This window comes from Sturnus vulgaris, chromosome 13, assembly GCF_052056855.1.
Source record: "Sturnus vulgaris isolate bStuVul1 chromosome 13, bStuVul1.hap1, whole genome shotgun sequence".
In the NCBI taxonomy this organism is placed as follows: Eukaryota; Metazoa; Chordata; class Aves; order Passeriformes; family Sturnidae; genus Sturnus; species Sturnus vulgaris.
In genome coordinates, this window is record NC_142255.1 from 11,687,867 (window position 1) to 11,706,436 (window position 18,570).

At 35.5% G+C, this 18,570-nt stretch overlaps 1 protein-coding gene across 1 annotated transcript in view; it reads left to right on the plus strand.

The window, feature by feature from the left end:
- Positions 1 to 18,570, plus strand: part of EFL1 (elongation factor like GTPase 1) — a 64,908-nt gene that overhangs the window by 4,762 nt on the left and 41,576 nt on the right. Inside the window, exons 8-15 of the mRNA XM_014889730.2 lie at positions 932 to 1,055; positions 1,869 to 1,945; positions 2,089 to 2,225; positions 3,018 to 3,140; positions 4,402 to 4,501; positions 13,153 to 13,304; positions 14,035 to 14,213; positions 14,881 to 15,016. Coding sequence (XP_014745216.2) covers positions 932 to 1,055; positions 1,869 to 1,945; positions 2,089 to 2,225; positions 3,018 to 3,140; positions 4,402 to 4,501; positions 13,153 to 13,304; positions 14,035 to 14,213; positions 14,881 to 15,016 — 1,028 coding nt within the window. The remainder of the gene's footprint in view (positions 1 to 931; positions 1,056 to 1,868; positions 1,946 to 2,088; positions 2,226 to 3,017; positions 3,141 to 4,401; positions 4,502 to 13,152; positions 13,305 to 14,034; positions 14,214 to 14,880; positions 15,017 to 18,570) is intronic.

The window sequence follows — 18,570 nt, forward strand, 5'->3', positions numbered from 1 at the left end:
ATGAGAATCTTTAAAGTTCTCCCTGAACTGAGAGTTTAGGCAGTTTCTGGAAAAGAAACCTCTTTGGACCTAGTTCAGGACTCAGAGCTTATGTGTTGCTGGCATGGACAGGTCCTTTTTTAGCTGTGTAAAAACTTACGAATTCTGAATTTCAAAGAAAAGATTATCAAATAGCACTGTTCTGTAAACGGGATTGTTACAGTTGTAACTGTGTATTTTTTTCCTGCAAGGACAGGGAGCAAATATGTGAAAATATTTTTTTTTACTGCTCATTGAACATTTTCAGGAAGGAAACTATAGCATGTTCAGGAGTTCAGGACTCCCTCTCTGGGCCTAAGAAGGTTGCTTTTGTTAACTCATGGGGGCTGCTGAACAACACAATTGGCTTTACAACACAATTATGGTATTACAGTTCATATAATATTCTTGGGTTTACTCATTATTAAAGTAATGATTCAAACAACAAGAAGTTTCATAAGTGGTTAATTAAAAATAATTACCACCATCTGATGGCTCAAGTGTGACTCAAAAGAATGCTTGGTTTTTAACATCTTATAACCTGGTCTTAGACCATAGTTAAATGTGTCATGGGAAGTCTTTCAAAGAATAAGTTCAAGAGTCATCACTAATGTATTTTTAAGGTTTGTGTTATGCTTTTGAGTTTTTGATGAGGGGACAGTACACAAATGTTTATTTCTAGCAAAGCCTTGAAGCTGACTTGAAACAAAACAAAGCCATTCAAATACTGTTGATGTTTTTGATCTGTTATGACTAAATATTTTTGCAGGTGTAAATGTTAAACAATGTGAACTAAAGTGAAGACAATTGGAAAAGCGGGAGTAAAACAAGGAAATTTTTGTGTGATTTTCCCATAAGCTGTTGCTGTAAAAAACATTACATTTCCAACAAGATATGTTTTCTTTGCTTTCAGAATTGAACATTTTGCCAAACTGTACAGCCAAAAAATTGGAATTAAGCCTGCGGTACTTCTGAAGACTTTATGGGGAGATTATTATCTAAACACAAAAGCAAAGAAGATAATGAAAGGTGATCAGGTACGGAGGGTGTAAAAAATACAACCTGGTTTTTATTTTGGAGTTCACTTTTTTTTTCCCCCTAATTCTGTTCCTCATTCTGAAACTTGACCTCAGTGTTACTGGAGGTATAAAGTCACCAGGACAGCCTTGCAACAACTCTTGGAGCACAGAACATTCCAAAATTGACCACTCCAGTGGTGCATGGAGGAAGTCTCATCTAACAGTGCTCACTAAATAAGGGACACTGCAGCTTCGAGGTTTCAGCATCAAGTGAAACACACAAGATAAAAGGAAGATTAACAGTGTAGAAATAAGAGTAGTGAGTGGGTCTCTGTCTTCTGTGAAGAGCTCTTCCACAGCTAATGGTTTAGGATATTCTCTTTTATCTTGAGATTTAGGATTTAAAAAAACTTCCTTGCCATAGGGAATTTCCATTGAAAGCTGTACTGAAGCCCTGGTCTGAAAACTACACTTCTCTAACATTCAGCATTTCCACCCTTAGAAGTTAAGGGAGGAGAGAGTGGTTTCCCTATTTTCGTGTAATCATGATTTTTTGCTGTTTACATAGGTGATGATTAATAGTTACAAAAGGGGTGATAGGCAGGCTCAGGGTAGTCATGTGCTATATTTATCAGGTTCTTTTTCTGAAATTGAAACTCTTGTCCTCCACTTTTAAATTTCATGTTTATTTTTTGGTTTATACCAGTGTTATAAGACAGACTTCTTCATTTTGAATAAAGGTTTTACATGTTCCTAATGAAAAGTGTAGTCTTAAGCCTATTGAAAAAAATGAGGAGTTGCTGGTAATGAGCTGTTTTTATCTTCTACCAGTCAAAAGGAAAGAAACCTTTGTTTGTGCAGCTGGTGCTGGACAACATTTGGAGTCTGTATGAGGCTGTTATGAAAAGGTGAGAAAATTTATAAAGGTTTCATGGCATCTCTGTCCATGTGCTTTGATTTTTGTTTTTTTTTTTTAAATACTCAAAAATAATAGATACTGGTTATATATTGTTTCTGTGGATTTTTAATCCATTTATTATTTTCCTTACAGAGACAAAGAAAAAATAGAAAAGATAGTCACCTCTTTGGGATTGAGAATTGGTGCCCGGGAGTCACGGCATGCAGACCCAAAAGTTCATCTAAATGCCATTTGTAGCCAGTGGCTACCAATATCTGATGCAGTCCTCTGTATCCTTAAAAAGATATGATTTTTTTTTTGCTATTGGCAGTTCTGAGACTTCAGAGTGTGGTCACATATTTCAGTATGTGATTTGGTATAATTTATTGTTGGGGTTTTTTTAATGTCTGTGCTTAAGTTGGCTGGACCTTTTTTCTTGCTTATAACATTACAATTAACATATCTTCCATTATTCTTACATTTCTGCCAACTTTGTGCTTTTGCACATCTTATTTTTAGGATAGTTAGGAAACTGGAGGTAATTTGACAACACACCTTCATTATGTAGCTTTATATTCAAGTTTTAGTGGTTTTTATGAAGTAGGAACTGATCTCTTGTTTATAATAGTATTATAGGTCTTCTGTTCATGAAGTTCTGTAGATGTCCAGTGTTGTGTTTTAGGCATAACATTTCTTGATTCAAAATCAGCCTTTGCTGTTTGTCAGCTGTGCCCGTTGTTTATAATATGATATTTTAATATTACGGTATATGTGCACAAATTATTGATGTATAAATACTAATTGCATCTGTAAATCTTGCCCCAGTTGTGCTGTTTTCAATTTCCCAGCTGCACTTAGGGTGTGCCACCCCTCCTTAACTCTGCCTCTGATAAATGGCAAAAAATTGTTGCTGACCTGAGAGGGACCTGAATGCACTTTGACAACAGAACTGGATTTTGGATCTGCTGCTGCTGGCTGTTAGTGCATGGGGCTCAGTTAAAGAAGCACTGACAGCATTTCTGTTATTGTTGGTTGCATTCAGTAGGAAAATACAAATATGTACCCTTAACAATATGCTTTAGCCATGGTGTGTAATAAAATTCCCAGTCCTCTGGACATCCCAGCAGAGAGAGTGGAAAAGCTGATGTGTGTTGGAGCAAGGACATTTGATTCTTTGCCACCAGAAACTCGGGAGCTGAAAAGCGGTGAGTGGGTGTTCTCCCATTGACACGAACGTTGTTTCTGTCCTGGTGGTTTTGTTTGTCTTTGGATTGGAAGATGTGTAGTAATCTGTATGTAAATTTATAAATATTGCACTTCCAGTAACTTTGTTGATGTTTGTCATTGACATGTCATAGTGTTATGGCCATGCATTCTTCTTCCATCCTGTATATTCCTGGGTTTTAGACAATTTAGGCTGCAGGTCATGTAAATTCCAGGACTCTGAAACTGGGAGTTCTGCAGGAATACAAGGTTAATATTTGTTTTTAGTTCTGAACAGTAGAAATCATTATGTAATTGAGAATTAAATATTTTGCTAACTTGTGTATTAAAATCATTTATTTTTAGCCAGCAGTGGTTTGAATTTGAATTTAGTTTTTGCAAGTGTATCGATAAACTTTTAGTAATTAATTGTTAATCATAGTGCAGTGTTTTGAGGAGAGCTTCAAGAAATCTAAGAGGATGAGATACTAAATATCAATTAAAAATGAGATGTGAATGTCAAATTGACAGGCTGTTAAGAATTGTTTCCCAGGGTAACAAAACTGGCTTTTCATCCTTTATTGAACATTTAAAAGCATGGTATTCTCCAGACAGTATTCAACACTGAATTAGTGTAAGTTAATAGGAAGAAATTTGCCTCTGTAAACTTGGATCTTACTGCTTTTGGTTATGAACAAGTAGTGGACTTGCACATTTAGTGAGTATTTTGCTAATTTTTAGTAGTCTTGTGTTTTTGTTTGCTTTAGTTCTGTGGTCTTTTTATATTTCATATAAAAGGGATAAGTGTAGGAGAAGATGATTCAGTTTCTATGTTAGAAGTTTTGAATGGTATTGTCTGATTTGAATTTCATGTGTTTCAAGTTGCATGAAAAAAATGGTTGATGGGAATTTCTTATATATTGAATGAATTTTGAATGAATTTTTTGGTTTCCATTGTGATCTAAATCAGCCTGTAAACTCAAGTTGTTTAATTGGGGTATATATATATATGTTTTTGTCAAGAGTTCTGTTTTTGAAGTCTTGCTCTTTTTATTGTGAAACATATTTGAAAATACAGGCAGTGTAATAAAATGATTAGGCCAGAGGAATTTTCTACTTTTGCCTGCTGGTCTGTCTTTAGCATATTATCTGTTGAAACTGGAAATAAACAATAATGCCTACAAAATTAATGTAAAGTCATAGCTTTGTCCATGCTTTTGGGAAAAAATAGTGAAAATAACTTCTATTAATGTTTTTTTTCAGCTTTTATGAAATGCAGTAGTGAAGGAACAGCCCCAGTTATTGTCTTTGTTTCCAAAATGTTTCCTGTTGATGCAAAGGCATTGCCACAGAATAAACCAAGGTAGGAAAATGTAACATTTTACTTTCTGATCTGTGTTAGTTACTTCTGAGGAAAAAAGAATCATGTTGAAGGCATGGATAAGTTGGTCTAGACCTGAGAAAATAGTGAATAAATTCTTGAAATGCAGTAAAGTCTTTTTTGCAAGTAAAGATTTTCTGAATGAGTTCAGGAGATGATTTGTTTAATCACAGTTGTGTTAGAAGATACAGCACATCTGTTGGAAAAGAGTACAGTTGTCCAAAGGTATCATCCTAATGCATGATGTGTAAGCAGTTTCAGGACGTCTGGTGGAAATGATGGAGTTGTAAAACTTCCTTGGTTTTTCAGCAAGGTTGTGTTGGCATGATCATAGCAGCTTGTGTTTGTATCAAGGAACACTTCCCATCCAACTGGGCATAACAGCTCAGTGATCATCCTGTCCATTGCAACAGCAAAATAAAATGGGTTGATTAAAGTAGTCCAACTCTTCACTGACTTTTTGTAGTGATCTGAAGGGCATTAATGCACTTCCAAAGATTTTCTTCTGGGAGATTTGGAAGATTTTTTGTTACAGCCTTTTGTGTTTTAATAGCCATCCTGTTTTCTTTGAGGAGTAGGTCCTTCTAGATCTCATTTTCCTGGCACACTTAAGTGTACTAGTTTAACCACCAGCTTTTTCTGCAGAAGAAATGTACTTCTCTGATGAGCTTCAAAGAATGAGGTTCATCTTAACCTTTCTTCCCTCCAAGTCCCTGGAGCATTTTCAGTAGGCACCTTCTATGTTAAAGGTCATTTTACCTTTTTGAGGGGATTGTGACTGTACAGCAAAGTAATATAGAAAATGATACTTTTCCTGCTAAATTAAACTGTGTATAATCTTTGTGTGAAAAACAGTTCTGCTACTGTAGTAAAACTTGAAAGCTTTACTACTACCTTATCTTTTTCTTGCACTTAGACTAGATTTATTTCAATTTTTTTTATTACCAAGGTTATCTACTACAAATCTTCCACCAGAGATCTTCCTTGGTCTGTTGGCACTCAGGGGATGCCCTGTGTGCATGGACTGAGCAGACACTAGATGGTGCAGTTTTGCTTCGAGTGCTGTCCTGAAGTGTCTCTGAAACAGGAGCTCTCACTCAGGTGTGGCACAGCAGCGCCATTCCTGCTTTGTCTCCTTTCTTGGGGACGGGCTCCAGTTATCAGAGGCAGCTGCACTGAGGCCATCGCTTTTTGGCTGTTCTGTCACTGATAATGACCTGGTTTTTTATTTGTTGGGAGAATCAAGAGTCTTTGAGGTGATGAGTGCGTGAAATAAGGGCAAAGGGTTTTTATATACGCCAGACACAGAAATTTTCAGTATTGTAGTTCCTTTCCTTTCTTTCTGTGTATTCAGTGTATTGAAAATTTTGGTTTAGTGTCTTGCTCTGTTGTTTGTGTGACCTTTGTATTAAATAATTCAATTAGTTACTAATTAGATGATATTAAAATGAAATCACATGTGTGTTTTTCTTTGAAGGAATCACTCATTATTAGTAATGTGTGACTTGCTGATTAGGTAATGTCTAAGATTTGTTTTGAAGTGACAGTTGGTTTCCATTAATTGAAAAACAGCAATGGAGCTAAATATGTATTTCTCAGTGCTTGATTTGTTAGGATTCTACAGGTAAGCAGTTCTTGAAGAAATTGGAAAAAGAGGTTAGTTCTAGTGAAGGAAAGCAATCTCCATGGAACAAAGTCCAAGTGTTTTGAAAGTACAGCTTTGTGTACCTGTGGTTCTTGAGCATATTTTAAATTGTATTGGTCATTGTGTGCTATTTACAGTTACTCAGTGAAGATTGTGCTTAACAGAATTGAGTGATGTTTGAGTGGAGCATGTGAGGTCCAGTATTTAAACTGGCATTCCATGAGGGTGCTCCATAAGAATGTCTGAACATGGGGAGAAACAGAGAATATCTACACTATGTCTATTACCAATTATTTCACATTTTCCTATTGAAGAACATTCATCCATGTTGTGTGTTTCACTTATGTGTTGATTTTGAGGAGCCATAACTGTGTTCTCGTGTATCTTGATGTTTGACTGCTGGACTGACCTAAGGTTATTTGCATCCTGTGGGACTGGGGAAGGATTGGTTTTAAGCATGTTAAAAGCATGTAAAAAAATAGAAGAGTTTTCTCCAGATTTTTTTTTGCAAGGCTTGTCTTCTACTTCCAGAGGGAAAAATGTGGATCTGTGCTAGTGTCTCTTTTTTCTTTTTTACCTCTTTTTGTGAAGTAGTATTGGGTAAGGTTACCTTTTTCTAACTTTGTTAGAAGATTCAAACTCACTTTGTAATTTTTTATAGTTTGCCTTATTTCTGCCATCTGCTTGTAATACTTATTAAGCATAAGTTGGGAAAAGCAAAAAGCTCTTCTAAGTCCAGTGTGTACAGTAAATGATAACAAAGGATGGATTTTTAATTAAAACAACCTCCTTTGAGACTGCTGTTGGCAGCTCATATCTCCTTGAAGGTCACTTTAAAATTAATAGATTCTATACTAAAGCTGGTATGATTTTGCTTTTACTGTTTAAATAGCAGAATACATGGGAAAATTGTTCGTTGTCAAGTTAAAGCAGGTTGTCAGCTTATATTTATCTTTCCTTGGAAAGATTTGAAAATTGACTTTTTGTATGGTACCACTATGTCATTAGTTTTTAGCAGGTAAAGAAAAGAGAATTGCAAGTGTTTTGTCTTCCAGTTTTTTCTGTCTGATCTTCTGGAATTATTTGCTAATTCTCACCAAGTCAGACAAAAATGTAAATTGTTGGTCGGGCAGAGAAGATGAACAGATTAGGGCCCCTCCTCCACTTGCTTTATGTAATGGTTATTTGATGATGCCTGGGGTTATTTATTCTAGAGCATTGCTGTGTGCACTGTTAGGTGTTCATTCAGCATGTGCTGTTTCCTTCTCTTATTTCTACTGGTGTGTGACATTGAACCCTAGTCTAAGACAGAATGCTGGAGTGTAGGTGTAGAAATAAAAGCCAAGCTTGAAATTTAGGTATAGGATATATAAATGTACCAGTTTGCTTTTCTTGAGATTCAGAATTATGTTGTTATATAGCCCAGTGTAAAAGAGAAATGTTTAGTAGTTAATTGCAATTGCTTCCAACTAATCACTAGGGGTATTATTGTAAAATATTATGAAAATATAAACTGAATATCATATGTTTATGATGAAATCATCTTCTTAGTAAAGCTTTATGTGTAAATCTCACAGTGATGTAATGCCACGTAAGCAATCAGAAGCAAACCTTTTATGTTACCTCAAGTCCATCTTATAATCCTGAATAATGTAAATAAATAAAGTGTATTGAAGAAATTCTATTTCTACTTTCCTGTGGTAATAAAGAAAAGTCTATTGAACAGATAAGCTAGTGCACTAAAATTATATTTCGTTTCTGCCTGGGGGGTATAAAACCTATAATACCTCTACTATTTTCCTCCAGATGATATGAAAGGTTCTTCTTTCTACTCAGTTAGCTTGACATGAGGACTGGTTTTTTTCTTAGATGTCACCCTGAAATAGACACTTCCCCATACAATTCTGCATGAAATTACAGTGATAATTGTTTCTTTGTTTTGTGCTACAGCTTGTTAGCATGTCTTAAACAAACAGATTGTAGTGTGCTTCATTTGTTTTCTTTCTAATGTTTTATAAAAAGTGTATTGGGAAAAACAAATCCTGTGATTTTTGCCAAATCTTCAGCTGAAATGACATTGAACAAAATGAGAACCTGTATAAAGCTCCAAGCTCTGTAAGAAATTGCTATCTTCTTTCAAGTAAATCAATTTCTGTGTTTAAGGCAATATGACTTGCAGTGGCTTCCGTGTGATCAGAACCCATTATCTTCTGTTTTCATTAGCAGTTTGTTCGAAATTGTAGTTTGTGCATTAGAAATGAATAGGGCATGTATCATCTGAATGGGCTGTCAGATTTACAGGTTAGCATCTGAATTTGGCATCCAATTGCATAACTAAAAATGCTTTTCAAAAATTAAAACCCCTGGTACGTTTATCATGAAATAGGTTTAGTAATAGTATTACATTTGAATCTGGCAAGGACCTTGGCAACTGATCCAAGAAAGAAATACAGAGCCATGGTTGAAATTTGAATCTCTGGACACACTGTAGTTTGTGTAATGGTGAGCTTAAGAGAGTAAGGCTTGTAATGTTGTCGAAGAGTTTTGCTTCAAGTTTTTTTTCTTTTTTGCACATTCAGCATGTGGGATAGATCAGAGGTCACTCTATCAGTCTGGAGTGTTTTTCCAGGCAGAATGTGACAGCTTGGGATGGATATCTTATTTCATTATATGTCTCAGAATGAATAATAACTGCTATATCATGTAATACAAACAGTTGAGTATTCACTGTTGAAAGAGACCTGTAAGACTGTTGTATGAAATTTTATGTAAGTTGTGATTTGGTTAATTTTCAGTTGTTCCTTTTGTGTTAACACATTTATTTCTACTGTGAATTGTGTACCAGTCTCATTGCAATAGAACTGGTAGTAAATGATCTTAGTAGATGTGCATTAGTTTGTGAATGGGAATTGTTCCATAGACATTAAGTAGTTTAATCCAGGAATTTAATGAACTTCTAAAGGATTAGGGAGACCACTGGACATACATTGTACTGAAATGTAGCAAACTGCTCTTGACCACGCTGTCCTTAGGGATGTTGTTGACAGGATTCTTTGAGTGCCAGGTGAGCAGAGCAGCAGACAGTGATTTCACTAGAACTTAATTCTGAACAGCAGAGTCATGAACAGAATTCTCTGTATATTGAATGGATTTAAAGATGTTACCAGAATTTACTCCATCCACACCATATGAAGTCAAACATCTGTCCATGAGCTTATGCAGTTTAAACTGGAAAAAGCCAAATGGAGAGAAAGAATTCTCAGAGCTTGAAAACCATTGTTCATGGCATGAGAGATGCATCACAGACACTTGTTGGCATTGCCATTAGTCTTTTGGAAATCAGTTAATGTTTTGACTGTGGTGCTTCATTTTAAGATGGTCTGGAGGTTAAAAACATAAACGTAACACTTCAATTATCAAAGACAAATTTATCTTCGGCAGTTTGGTTCTGATTATTCAATCTGAACTGCTTTGGATTGAAGTCTGTCTTTGATAATGTGAAAGGGTAGAAAAGCTGTCATGTTCAGAGGATTGGATTGCATGAGGAAGTTTAGTTTTCATTCAGTTTGAACTAAATGTGTTCTCCTGGGGAAATCATAGAAGTAGTCAGCAGGAGCTTGCTTACATTACCTGAAATCTAATGCCCTTAATCAGCAATTAAATGTCAATTGCATGTATATTATATCCTTTCCCATATTATTATTTCCATAGCATTTGTTTGCCTCATGTATAAGATGAGTTGGTAATGATGTGGTCACCCTTCTGTCCCAGCTCCATGACTTGTGCCACGTTCCCATGTCTGGGTCCTGTAGCATTTCTCTGGAGTCAGGGAATCTCTCTTCCTCTTTCTGCTGCAGAATTTTTATTTGCTGGTTCTTGTGTGACTACATGTTGCCATTTTTTTTTCCTGCCAATATTATTGAGGTTGTTGTTCTTTCTAATGGAGCGAAAAAGGGGAAGAGGGGAAGAAGGAAGAAGCAATCTTTCTTTTGGTGTGGGCAGCTTTTGTTCAAAATTGATTTTACTTCTGATTGGTTTTGCCAACTAGAGAAATTGAATAAATCAGGGTATAATTTGAAACTGGTTTTGTTGCAGATCCAGTGCCTTATGTGCATTAATCTTGTTCTGTGTTCTGCTTGTTCTGCTTGATTGTGTTACAACTCTATATAAGGATTTATTTGACAACATTATCTTTTTGTGTTTTCTAATGATACTACTGGGAATGACTAATTTTATAGAAATCGATGGTGACAGAAACCAGGATGGAAGTCTAGGTTGTACCTGATAGTTAAAATCCCACCTACACTCAATCTGCTTTTTTTATCAAAATGAGAATATTACTACGTCTGTTTATATATATTACAACTTAGACCAGTGCATTCAGACTCTTAAAGCATCTTAAAAATCTTTAATGTTTGTGGTTTGGGCTATTTGACATGCAAATATACTAATACTTTGAAGAATACTATATAAAGCAGAAAAAAGCAAGGAAACTTTATCTTCTATTCTCAGGATTATTTACAAAAATGAAAAATATTTTTGGACAATCAAATGTGTTAGAATGCATACATAGGCCTTGTATGTATACTATGCCATCATGCATAGACTGTGTTTATGACACCCTTGGCAGTCTGATCTGTACTTTCCCTATCAATCCATCTCCTCTAGAAATTTTTCTGACATTCCAAACCTTTAAATAACTTTGAACAGCTGCCTTCAGGGAAAAAAGAAAATCATAAAGTTTTCTTCTCCACCATCTGCTTTGCATTTTGTATTGTTAAGCCTCGTTCTCTTTAGCTGTAAAATAAACAAACCAAGCAGAAATACCACCAGTATTTGAAATTTTAGAGATACGTATTCTTAATTCTGTCATGACTGTTTAAGAGACAGGTTTTTTCCTTTAAAAAAAAAAAAAAAAAAACAACTTGGTAAGAAATTTGAAGTGGTGATTTTGTCTTGCATTCTCCTTTCATATAACATGCAATGTGTCTGTCCCAGATTCTGAGTTCTAAAAGTCTGTGCTTCAAATTCTGACATTTTATCCTGAGGACCTCTCTTAGGTAATTTTTAGAGAGATTTTTATCTTACTCTTTCAAGTTGAACATTTGGGTTCAAGATGAACATGATAACTGTTCCCAGTGATTTCTTCAAGTTCTATGAAGAATTTTGATTAATAAAGTGTCTCATTTTTTAAATTAAGTCTCCTGCAGAAGGTGTTATCTGTAGGAAACCATCCTGATTATGATATAAATAAAAATCTTACTGGCAGTGAGTTGATCTCAGCCATGTAATCTGTTCAAGACTTCCTGCCCCTAATTAATCCAGTTAAGAATAGAGTAGGTGTCCAGTGACTCTTTCTACTGACTGCACATAAAACCTTTGCCCTCTGATTAACAGAGCTTTTCTCTATTTCAAAGTGTGCAATAGTTGATATGGCAAAGTGAGTCCATTTTTTGTGCAAATTTTTGTTAGTAGAGATCATATTTATATGGTTCTTCTGTAAACAAAAATGACTTTACTGCTTTAGTGCTTCCTGTGATTTTCTTCTTCTTATCATTCATTACTGCTGTTGCTGTTCAGGAAATGCTGCCCTGTGTTTGAAAGTGTGGAGGTTGAAGAGGGGAAGTGACTTGTCCAAAGCTACTCAACAAGCTAAAACCACTAATGGGGCACTTTTTGTTTTAATGCTGTGTGCTTGATGCAGTTGATTGAAAACATCCTAAACCACCTCAGCACTAAGGATTGCTGCTTTTGTCTCTGTCATGTGAGCAAATGCAGGACAAATTTTGTAGGAGAGGTTTTGCTGCACGATTGTGTTCACCTTCTTCAGCTGAAGTCAAGGTCTGAGACTTGGTGATTAGTTTGTTGTGTTAGTTGTGTTGTAGAAATGCATGTTTTACAATAGAAAGACTTCTGTTCCTTCTCTGGAGTTAGAATTTCATTAAGAATACTAATATAATATTAAAAAAATACATTGGTTGTTATTTTGAAAATTTATTAATGCTGGAAAGCAATATTGCTCCTAGTGGAAAAGAAGAAAAAAGACAAACCAACATTGAAAGCATTCTGATTCCATTAAATAAATTACATCTACATAATTAATTATTTCTTTGGCTTTTAAGTTACAGCACTAAAGATTATTTTTTAATGTAGGCACATGACAGCACATTACTTGAGATTTTGTTGATATTGAAATTAGTAAACAGAATAGATTATTCACCGAAGTATCTATAATGATTAGGTTTACATGGGAAATTAATGGAAACAGAGTAATAACTGAAAAGAGAAGATGACGAGTGTCTGAATTTATTTTCTATCTTTAAAAACATTAAATTAGAAGATAACATCATATATTTTTTATTTAGGGCCAGATTTAAAAATCAAATGGACAGTTTTGGGCAGTGCTGTTAGATTTCATGTATGTGTAATGAATATCACTTTGCTGATTAAAATGCCTGCATTGACAAACAAGTCTCTATATATTGCCTTATGTAAGAATGTTGATAATATTCTTTATCTTTTATTATTTATTGCTTTAAACCATACTTTGAAGCACTTTGCTTTAAGGCAGAGTATACCAGTGAGCAGATGGATGCATCAGACTATTAAAATTATGTTTTGTTGTTATTGTCTGTTTTAAATCTTTTGCCTTAATGGGCTTATTCACTTTATGAAAGGGAGCTTTAACAAGCAAAGACTTTTCCCTGAATTTGAGTACTTGCTGTAAAGATTATTTTAAAGTAATAAAGATAACATGAGTAAATAAAAATCACAGTATTTGATCTCCCTATATTTGGAAGAAAAACAAAAGTCTAAATATGGTAGAGGAAGAGTTTGCTAATTTTAGCTGACTTAAAATTATAGTATTGGACACAAAAGGCATTTTTCATGAGTTTTTATTTATATTATAGTATTCTGATTACTGTTATTCCGTCTATTTTCAAATAAATGACACTACCAAATACTGATGTTTTAAAATGCAATGTAGGCCGTTAACTCCAGAAGAAATTGCTCATCGGCGTGAACTTGCCAAACGAAGGCATGCAGAAAAACTGGCAGCAAGTCAAGGGAAGGAGCTGCCAGAAAAGCCCCCGAGTGAAAATTCACCTGAAGTAACTGGGAACACTGGTGATATAAAAGGTGTGTGGTACCTTAATGCCTGTTTTTCTAGGAAAATGTTTAATAGGAGTGTCTTGGCATTGCCAAGGGGCACTGTACAAATCCACATTGTGAATCATCCACGTGCCAGTCCAAAGTGCAATAGTGGAATGAACAAAGAGTGAGGGGGGATTTGTAAGAAAGCTGACAGTTCATAAATGGTGAAATAGTGCCATAGATTGATGTTCCTTAGCCTGAGAATGTGCTTGATCTCGGTACTTGGGGTCATTGAAGGGACATGAGGCTTCAAGGAGATGCGCTGCTAAAAACCGAGTAACTTGCAATGCCAAACAACCAAATTTGGTACAAAAGCAGGGTGTGAACAGCAGGACTGGATTATGGGTAACAGCTCTGGGGGTTGATCTTTTCTCCCAGGTAACAAGTGGTAGAACAAGAGGAAATGTGCTCAGGTTGTGCCAGGGAAGGTTTAGAGGAAAAAATTCTCGACTGGAGGTATAAAGCATTGGAAGAGGCTGCCCAGGGAAGTCACTGAGTCACTATCCCTGGGGATATTTGAAATATGTTACACTGAAGAACATGGGTTTGTGGTGGACTTGGCACTGCTGGGTTGGACTTCAGGATTTTAAAGGCCTGTTTTAACAGGAACAGTTCTGTGATTCACCACATCTGACGATATAAAGTTAATTTTTGCTTCCAGATGATGAGGCAGAAAGAGTTTTTATGCTTAATACATTATTTTCTAACTGGTTAGGTGAAGAGCAGCAGCTCACTGGTCAAGGAGACAGCATGACCTCGAAGGCAGTGAAACAGGAAGCAGACAACAAGGAGTATTTCATTGCTTTTGCCAGAGTGTTCAGTGGCGTGGTGAAAAGAGGGCAAAAAATCTTTGTTTTAGGACCAAAATATGATCCTGCTGAGTCTTTGCATAAGGTAAGAGCTGACTTTGCACTATCACAAAAACTTGGGATTCTTTTGAAACACTGATGACTTAACTTCCTACATGTGTCTCACTCAAAAGAGAGAAAAAAGTTCAAGTGACTAATTCCAAAAGTATCAAAGTAATTTGAGTAATTGTTCTAATAGCTGATTATGTCTGTGAACTCGCTATAAACCGTAACATTTCCAAAATAGTTTTAAATACAGTGTTGTATTAGCTAACCCTAAATCCAATATGTGTATATTTTGTTTAAAAAAAATATGAAGGAAAAAGCAAATATTTTACGGAACAGAAGGTGCTCAGTAGTATTGGGGAAAACTGGTGTTAAATGTTTTGAGATTCTGATCAAAGAAGTTCATTACTTTTGAATTTATTTCAAAACATTTGTTTTTTCAGTGATCATGAAAAGTGAGGTAGAAGTAGTACACACTTAAAATTTGCCAAAGAAAGCATTATTTTTTATCTTCTTGGTAACATTCGTGTGTTTGCCTCTAGTCTGGATTTCTGGGAGTGTATGTTAGTCTTTAATGTCTAAGGTTTGAGATGAAAATGCTTTTAGGTTGTATTTTTTCACTTTGGAATGCAAGGAGGTTTTGTGAAAGAAGTTTTTATCAGAGCTAAATGATAGATATCCAAATGCTGGTTTTGTGCTTTGTGTAGCTCTCATCCCAGTGCCCTGGCACAGATGATCTGCCAGCAGTCCCTCACATGACCTGCTGTACCTTGGAGAACCTCTACTTACTTATGGGAAGAGAGCTTGAAGACCTTGAGGAAGTGCCTGCAGGAAATGTCCTGGGTAAGAACCAGGATTTAATTTTTTATGTTTTTTTTAATTTTAATTTTAGAGCCTGAATCCTTATGTTGTCCCAAATACATTGAAATCGGTTTGAGGTAATTAATAAATAAGAAACTTTAAATCCACGAATATTTTAAAGTATGTTGTATGTGCAAAAAAAAAGGCAGTCTAATTAAATTGGGATTTCTGTGCACTTTGAATAGGAGAAAAGTAGGGATTACATTAGCCTGTTATCTTCAGGTTGGATTATTGCCAGGTAAGCATTGCTGCCAGGAATTGCCAAAGGCAGTAGTAAATTCTCATATTTCATAGATTGCAAGGATTATTTATAATATTTTTCCAACAGTAGAAATTCTTTAATGTGACTTTTCTAGTGATGTGGATGAGTGTAGTTTTATTTATGAGTCTGTTTGAACGCTGGTGCTAAAAATTACTTCTTTTATGGCTGTGGCAATTTATTCACTTTCTCCATGGACAGAGTTGTAAAAGCCAACCTAATCATTGAGTTATGCTCTTTTGTGTCAGATTCTGAGCTGCTTTGCTCTAGAATGAGTAGCATTCTTTACTGGTTTTGTTCTTTTTTTAATACCAGTAGTAGTGTTTAGAATTTAGAAGCTGTAAACTCTAAAAATTATTTTTTTTCATTGTGTTAAAGAAAATGTTTGAACTACAGCAAAATACAATAATATTTTCATGTGTACTGCCTGATTTTTAGAAATTTATGGTAAAATTTAGAAATTGCTAAATTTAGGCAGCTAACCTTGCTTTGTCTCTTTTATCATGCACCTAGCATTCAGAACATAAGCAGCTGGTGAGTTAGTTTTATTTGGAAGCTTAATATTTTAAAAATTTTGAATTATGCCTTACTGTAGTCTGGTTGTAGTTGACCATTTGCAGTATGAAAACAGTGAGTGAGTGTGAGTGTGTAATGGTGAGAGTGTGCCTGAGTGTGTGTGTGTAACTGTGTGAGTGAGTGTGTGAAAATATATGAAGTATATGGTCTGCTTACTTCAAAAAACGATTAAGAGTTTGGGAAAAAGTAGAGAAACCCATCCCAAAACACTTTGCAGTAAAAAATGAAAGGATGTGGTCTTTGTGTGTAGCAAACAGTAAATACTCCTGGAGCTGCCTCCTGCAGAGAAAAAATATATTGGGAAGATTTTGTTATGTCTTTGGTGTTAAGAGTTGGACCAAATTTTGAGAAAGATTTTTGTAACCATCAAATTCTACCAGAAGTTGTTGGTAGTCTAGTGCTGAAGGCTGCTTTTCAGTAGGGTCTAACTTTTCCCTGAAGAAAAGCAGTTTACTTGAATAATAAGAGTAATAAATGGTCATATTTAAAAGATCTCCTTAGAATTTTAAGATCAGAATTCACAGTCAGTCTTAGCCAGACTGTGTTTGGTATTTCATCTTTTGTCATCATGTCGTTGTAAAGGGATCACACAAAGCAAATTTTCATTTTTACCTGAAGCATATAAGCTCAAGTCTGTATGTTGCACTTTTAGATCTAATGTAATTTTAAAGACTTTTTTTTTTACACTAAAAAACCTAAATGCCTTTCCTTTGTTTATCCCATTTCTCTGTAAGGCTGCACTGTTAATTTACATAAATTCAGTAAGCTGTTTAATGATTTGACAATGATTTAGCACACTCAGAAGAAAATGCAGTGCATTTATTTGAAAGGAATGTGTAACAATAGTGATGCAAGATTTTTTTTATTCCAGTTAGCAACAGTGATTTCTGTTTGTAAGGCCATTTGTCTTCCAGCTTTAGTGCACACAGCAATGATTTCTCTCCAGCCATATAAGGAAATTGCTTGTGGATTATCCACTAAATTAAGGAAGCTTTTCTGAAAGCTCTGTGGTTTCACTCTGTATAATTAAGTTATTGCCATAAGGAATACACAGTTAATCATGACTGCCTATTTCCACTTTAAGACTCATGATATAGATTTTTTTTCAGATTTTTTTCTTCAGTATGTGGGGTTTTTTGTTATTATTTGTATGTTGTTTCTTACAAGGGAGGATCTGCTCGGTCATAGTAAGTGGCCTTTTTGTCCTTTATACTGGCTTATGCAAAGGGTTAGTGATCAAAGACAAAGCTTGATACAGAGATTGTTTTACTGAAGATGGGAAGATAAATTAACATTTCCTTAAAATACTACTCTTCTTTTAATTGATGAAAATCCAAGGTTGCAAATCACCCCAAGTGGAAAGGGCAATGAAGCATAGTGTGTTTGAATTGCAAAGCTGTGACAAACAGAATTCAGGAACATTAAACTGGTAAGAGATACGTCCTTGTCAAATATGTGTGGCCATTCTGGAAACTTTGGGAAGTTTTTTTCTGGTATTGTTTTGAGTTCCTGGAAGTTAGGAGAGACAAAATGTTTTGCATTGGTTAATTTAAGTTACAAGTTTGCAGCTGGACTGTTTTGCCAAAAGTGTTTGTCAAAAAGCTTTAAGCTTGGTATCGTTTTCAAGTAATGTGGCAAGTATAAAATAGAGCCTCTTCCATATAGCTGTTTCTAATTCAGAATTTTTCTTTGCAAACTTGTGACTACTGTGCATTTTTGTAGGCCTTGAGTAGGAGGTGAAAAATGATTGGAAACAAAAATTTCTTGGGGACCAAGGGTAATAAAGTCTTTGTTATAAACCTTCTTTTAAAAATTATTTATCATACTATTCTATGAAAATTATAAAATCCTTGTCTTGGACAAATACACTGTTTGTAGAATCCGTAATTTAGAAGGACTGTTGTTTTCTCTGAGAACTAAAAAGCAGTATGTGAACAAAGTGCCCTCTGAGAAGAGAGTACCTTCTTAGTTTTCAACTTTTTTTTTGTCACCTTTTTCCTCACCAGCACCTCTGCAAGATGTCCTGTGCCAGCAGACAGGATATTTTATTTTTTGACTGGCACTGCAAGGATGTGCTCTGTACTCCTTTGAATGAACAGAGACCTTGCAGGAGGAGAATCTAGTTAGTGGAGCAGCAGATAAGGTTATACTAGATTAGGCATGTGCCCTTGGGTTCCAAATGGCACTTCTATTGAGTTGAAATTGCTGAATGAAAAACATGATAGTCATTGGAATGGGCCATGGAGGTGTCTTCAGGCTTAATTGGGAAAAACATTGAAGTACTGGTCCAAAAATCAATCATGTGCCTTGGTGCACTTTCAGGAATGGCTTCTTTTCTCTGTCACATCATGTGCCTTTCCAAGGTGTGCAGCTGCTGAATTCAAACCTCCCAGTGGGCATCAGCTCTGAGAGTTCTGGGAGTGAGACCCTGCTCTTGCCAATGTCCACCTGCATGTCCTGATTACAGGGCTGGCTGGCTGTGTCACTCTGTCCTGACTTCAGGGCCATATCAGCTTCTGTACCAGCTTCACTTGGGCTCAGGCCTTGTTATCTTAACAGAAACAGCATTCTGCTGTGTAAATTCTAGCTAGGTATACCAGAACCATGCTTAAATTCCAAATATAGGAGTACTCTGTACTTGCAGGAATTTAATGTGACAGTTATGTGTGCCACCCAAATCCCTGTCTCAAAATAATTGATT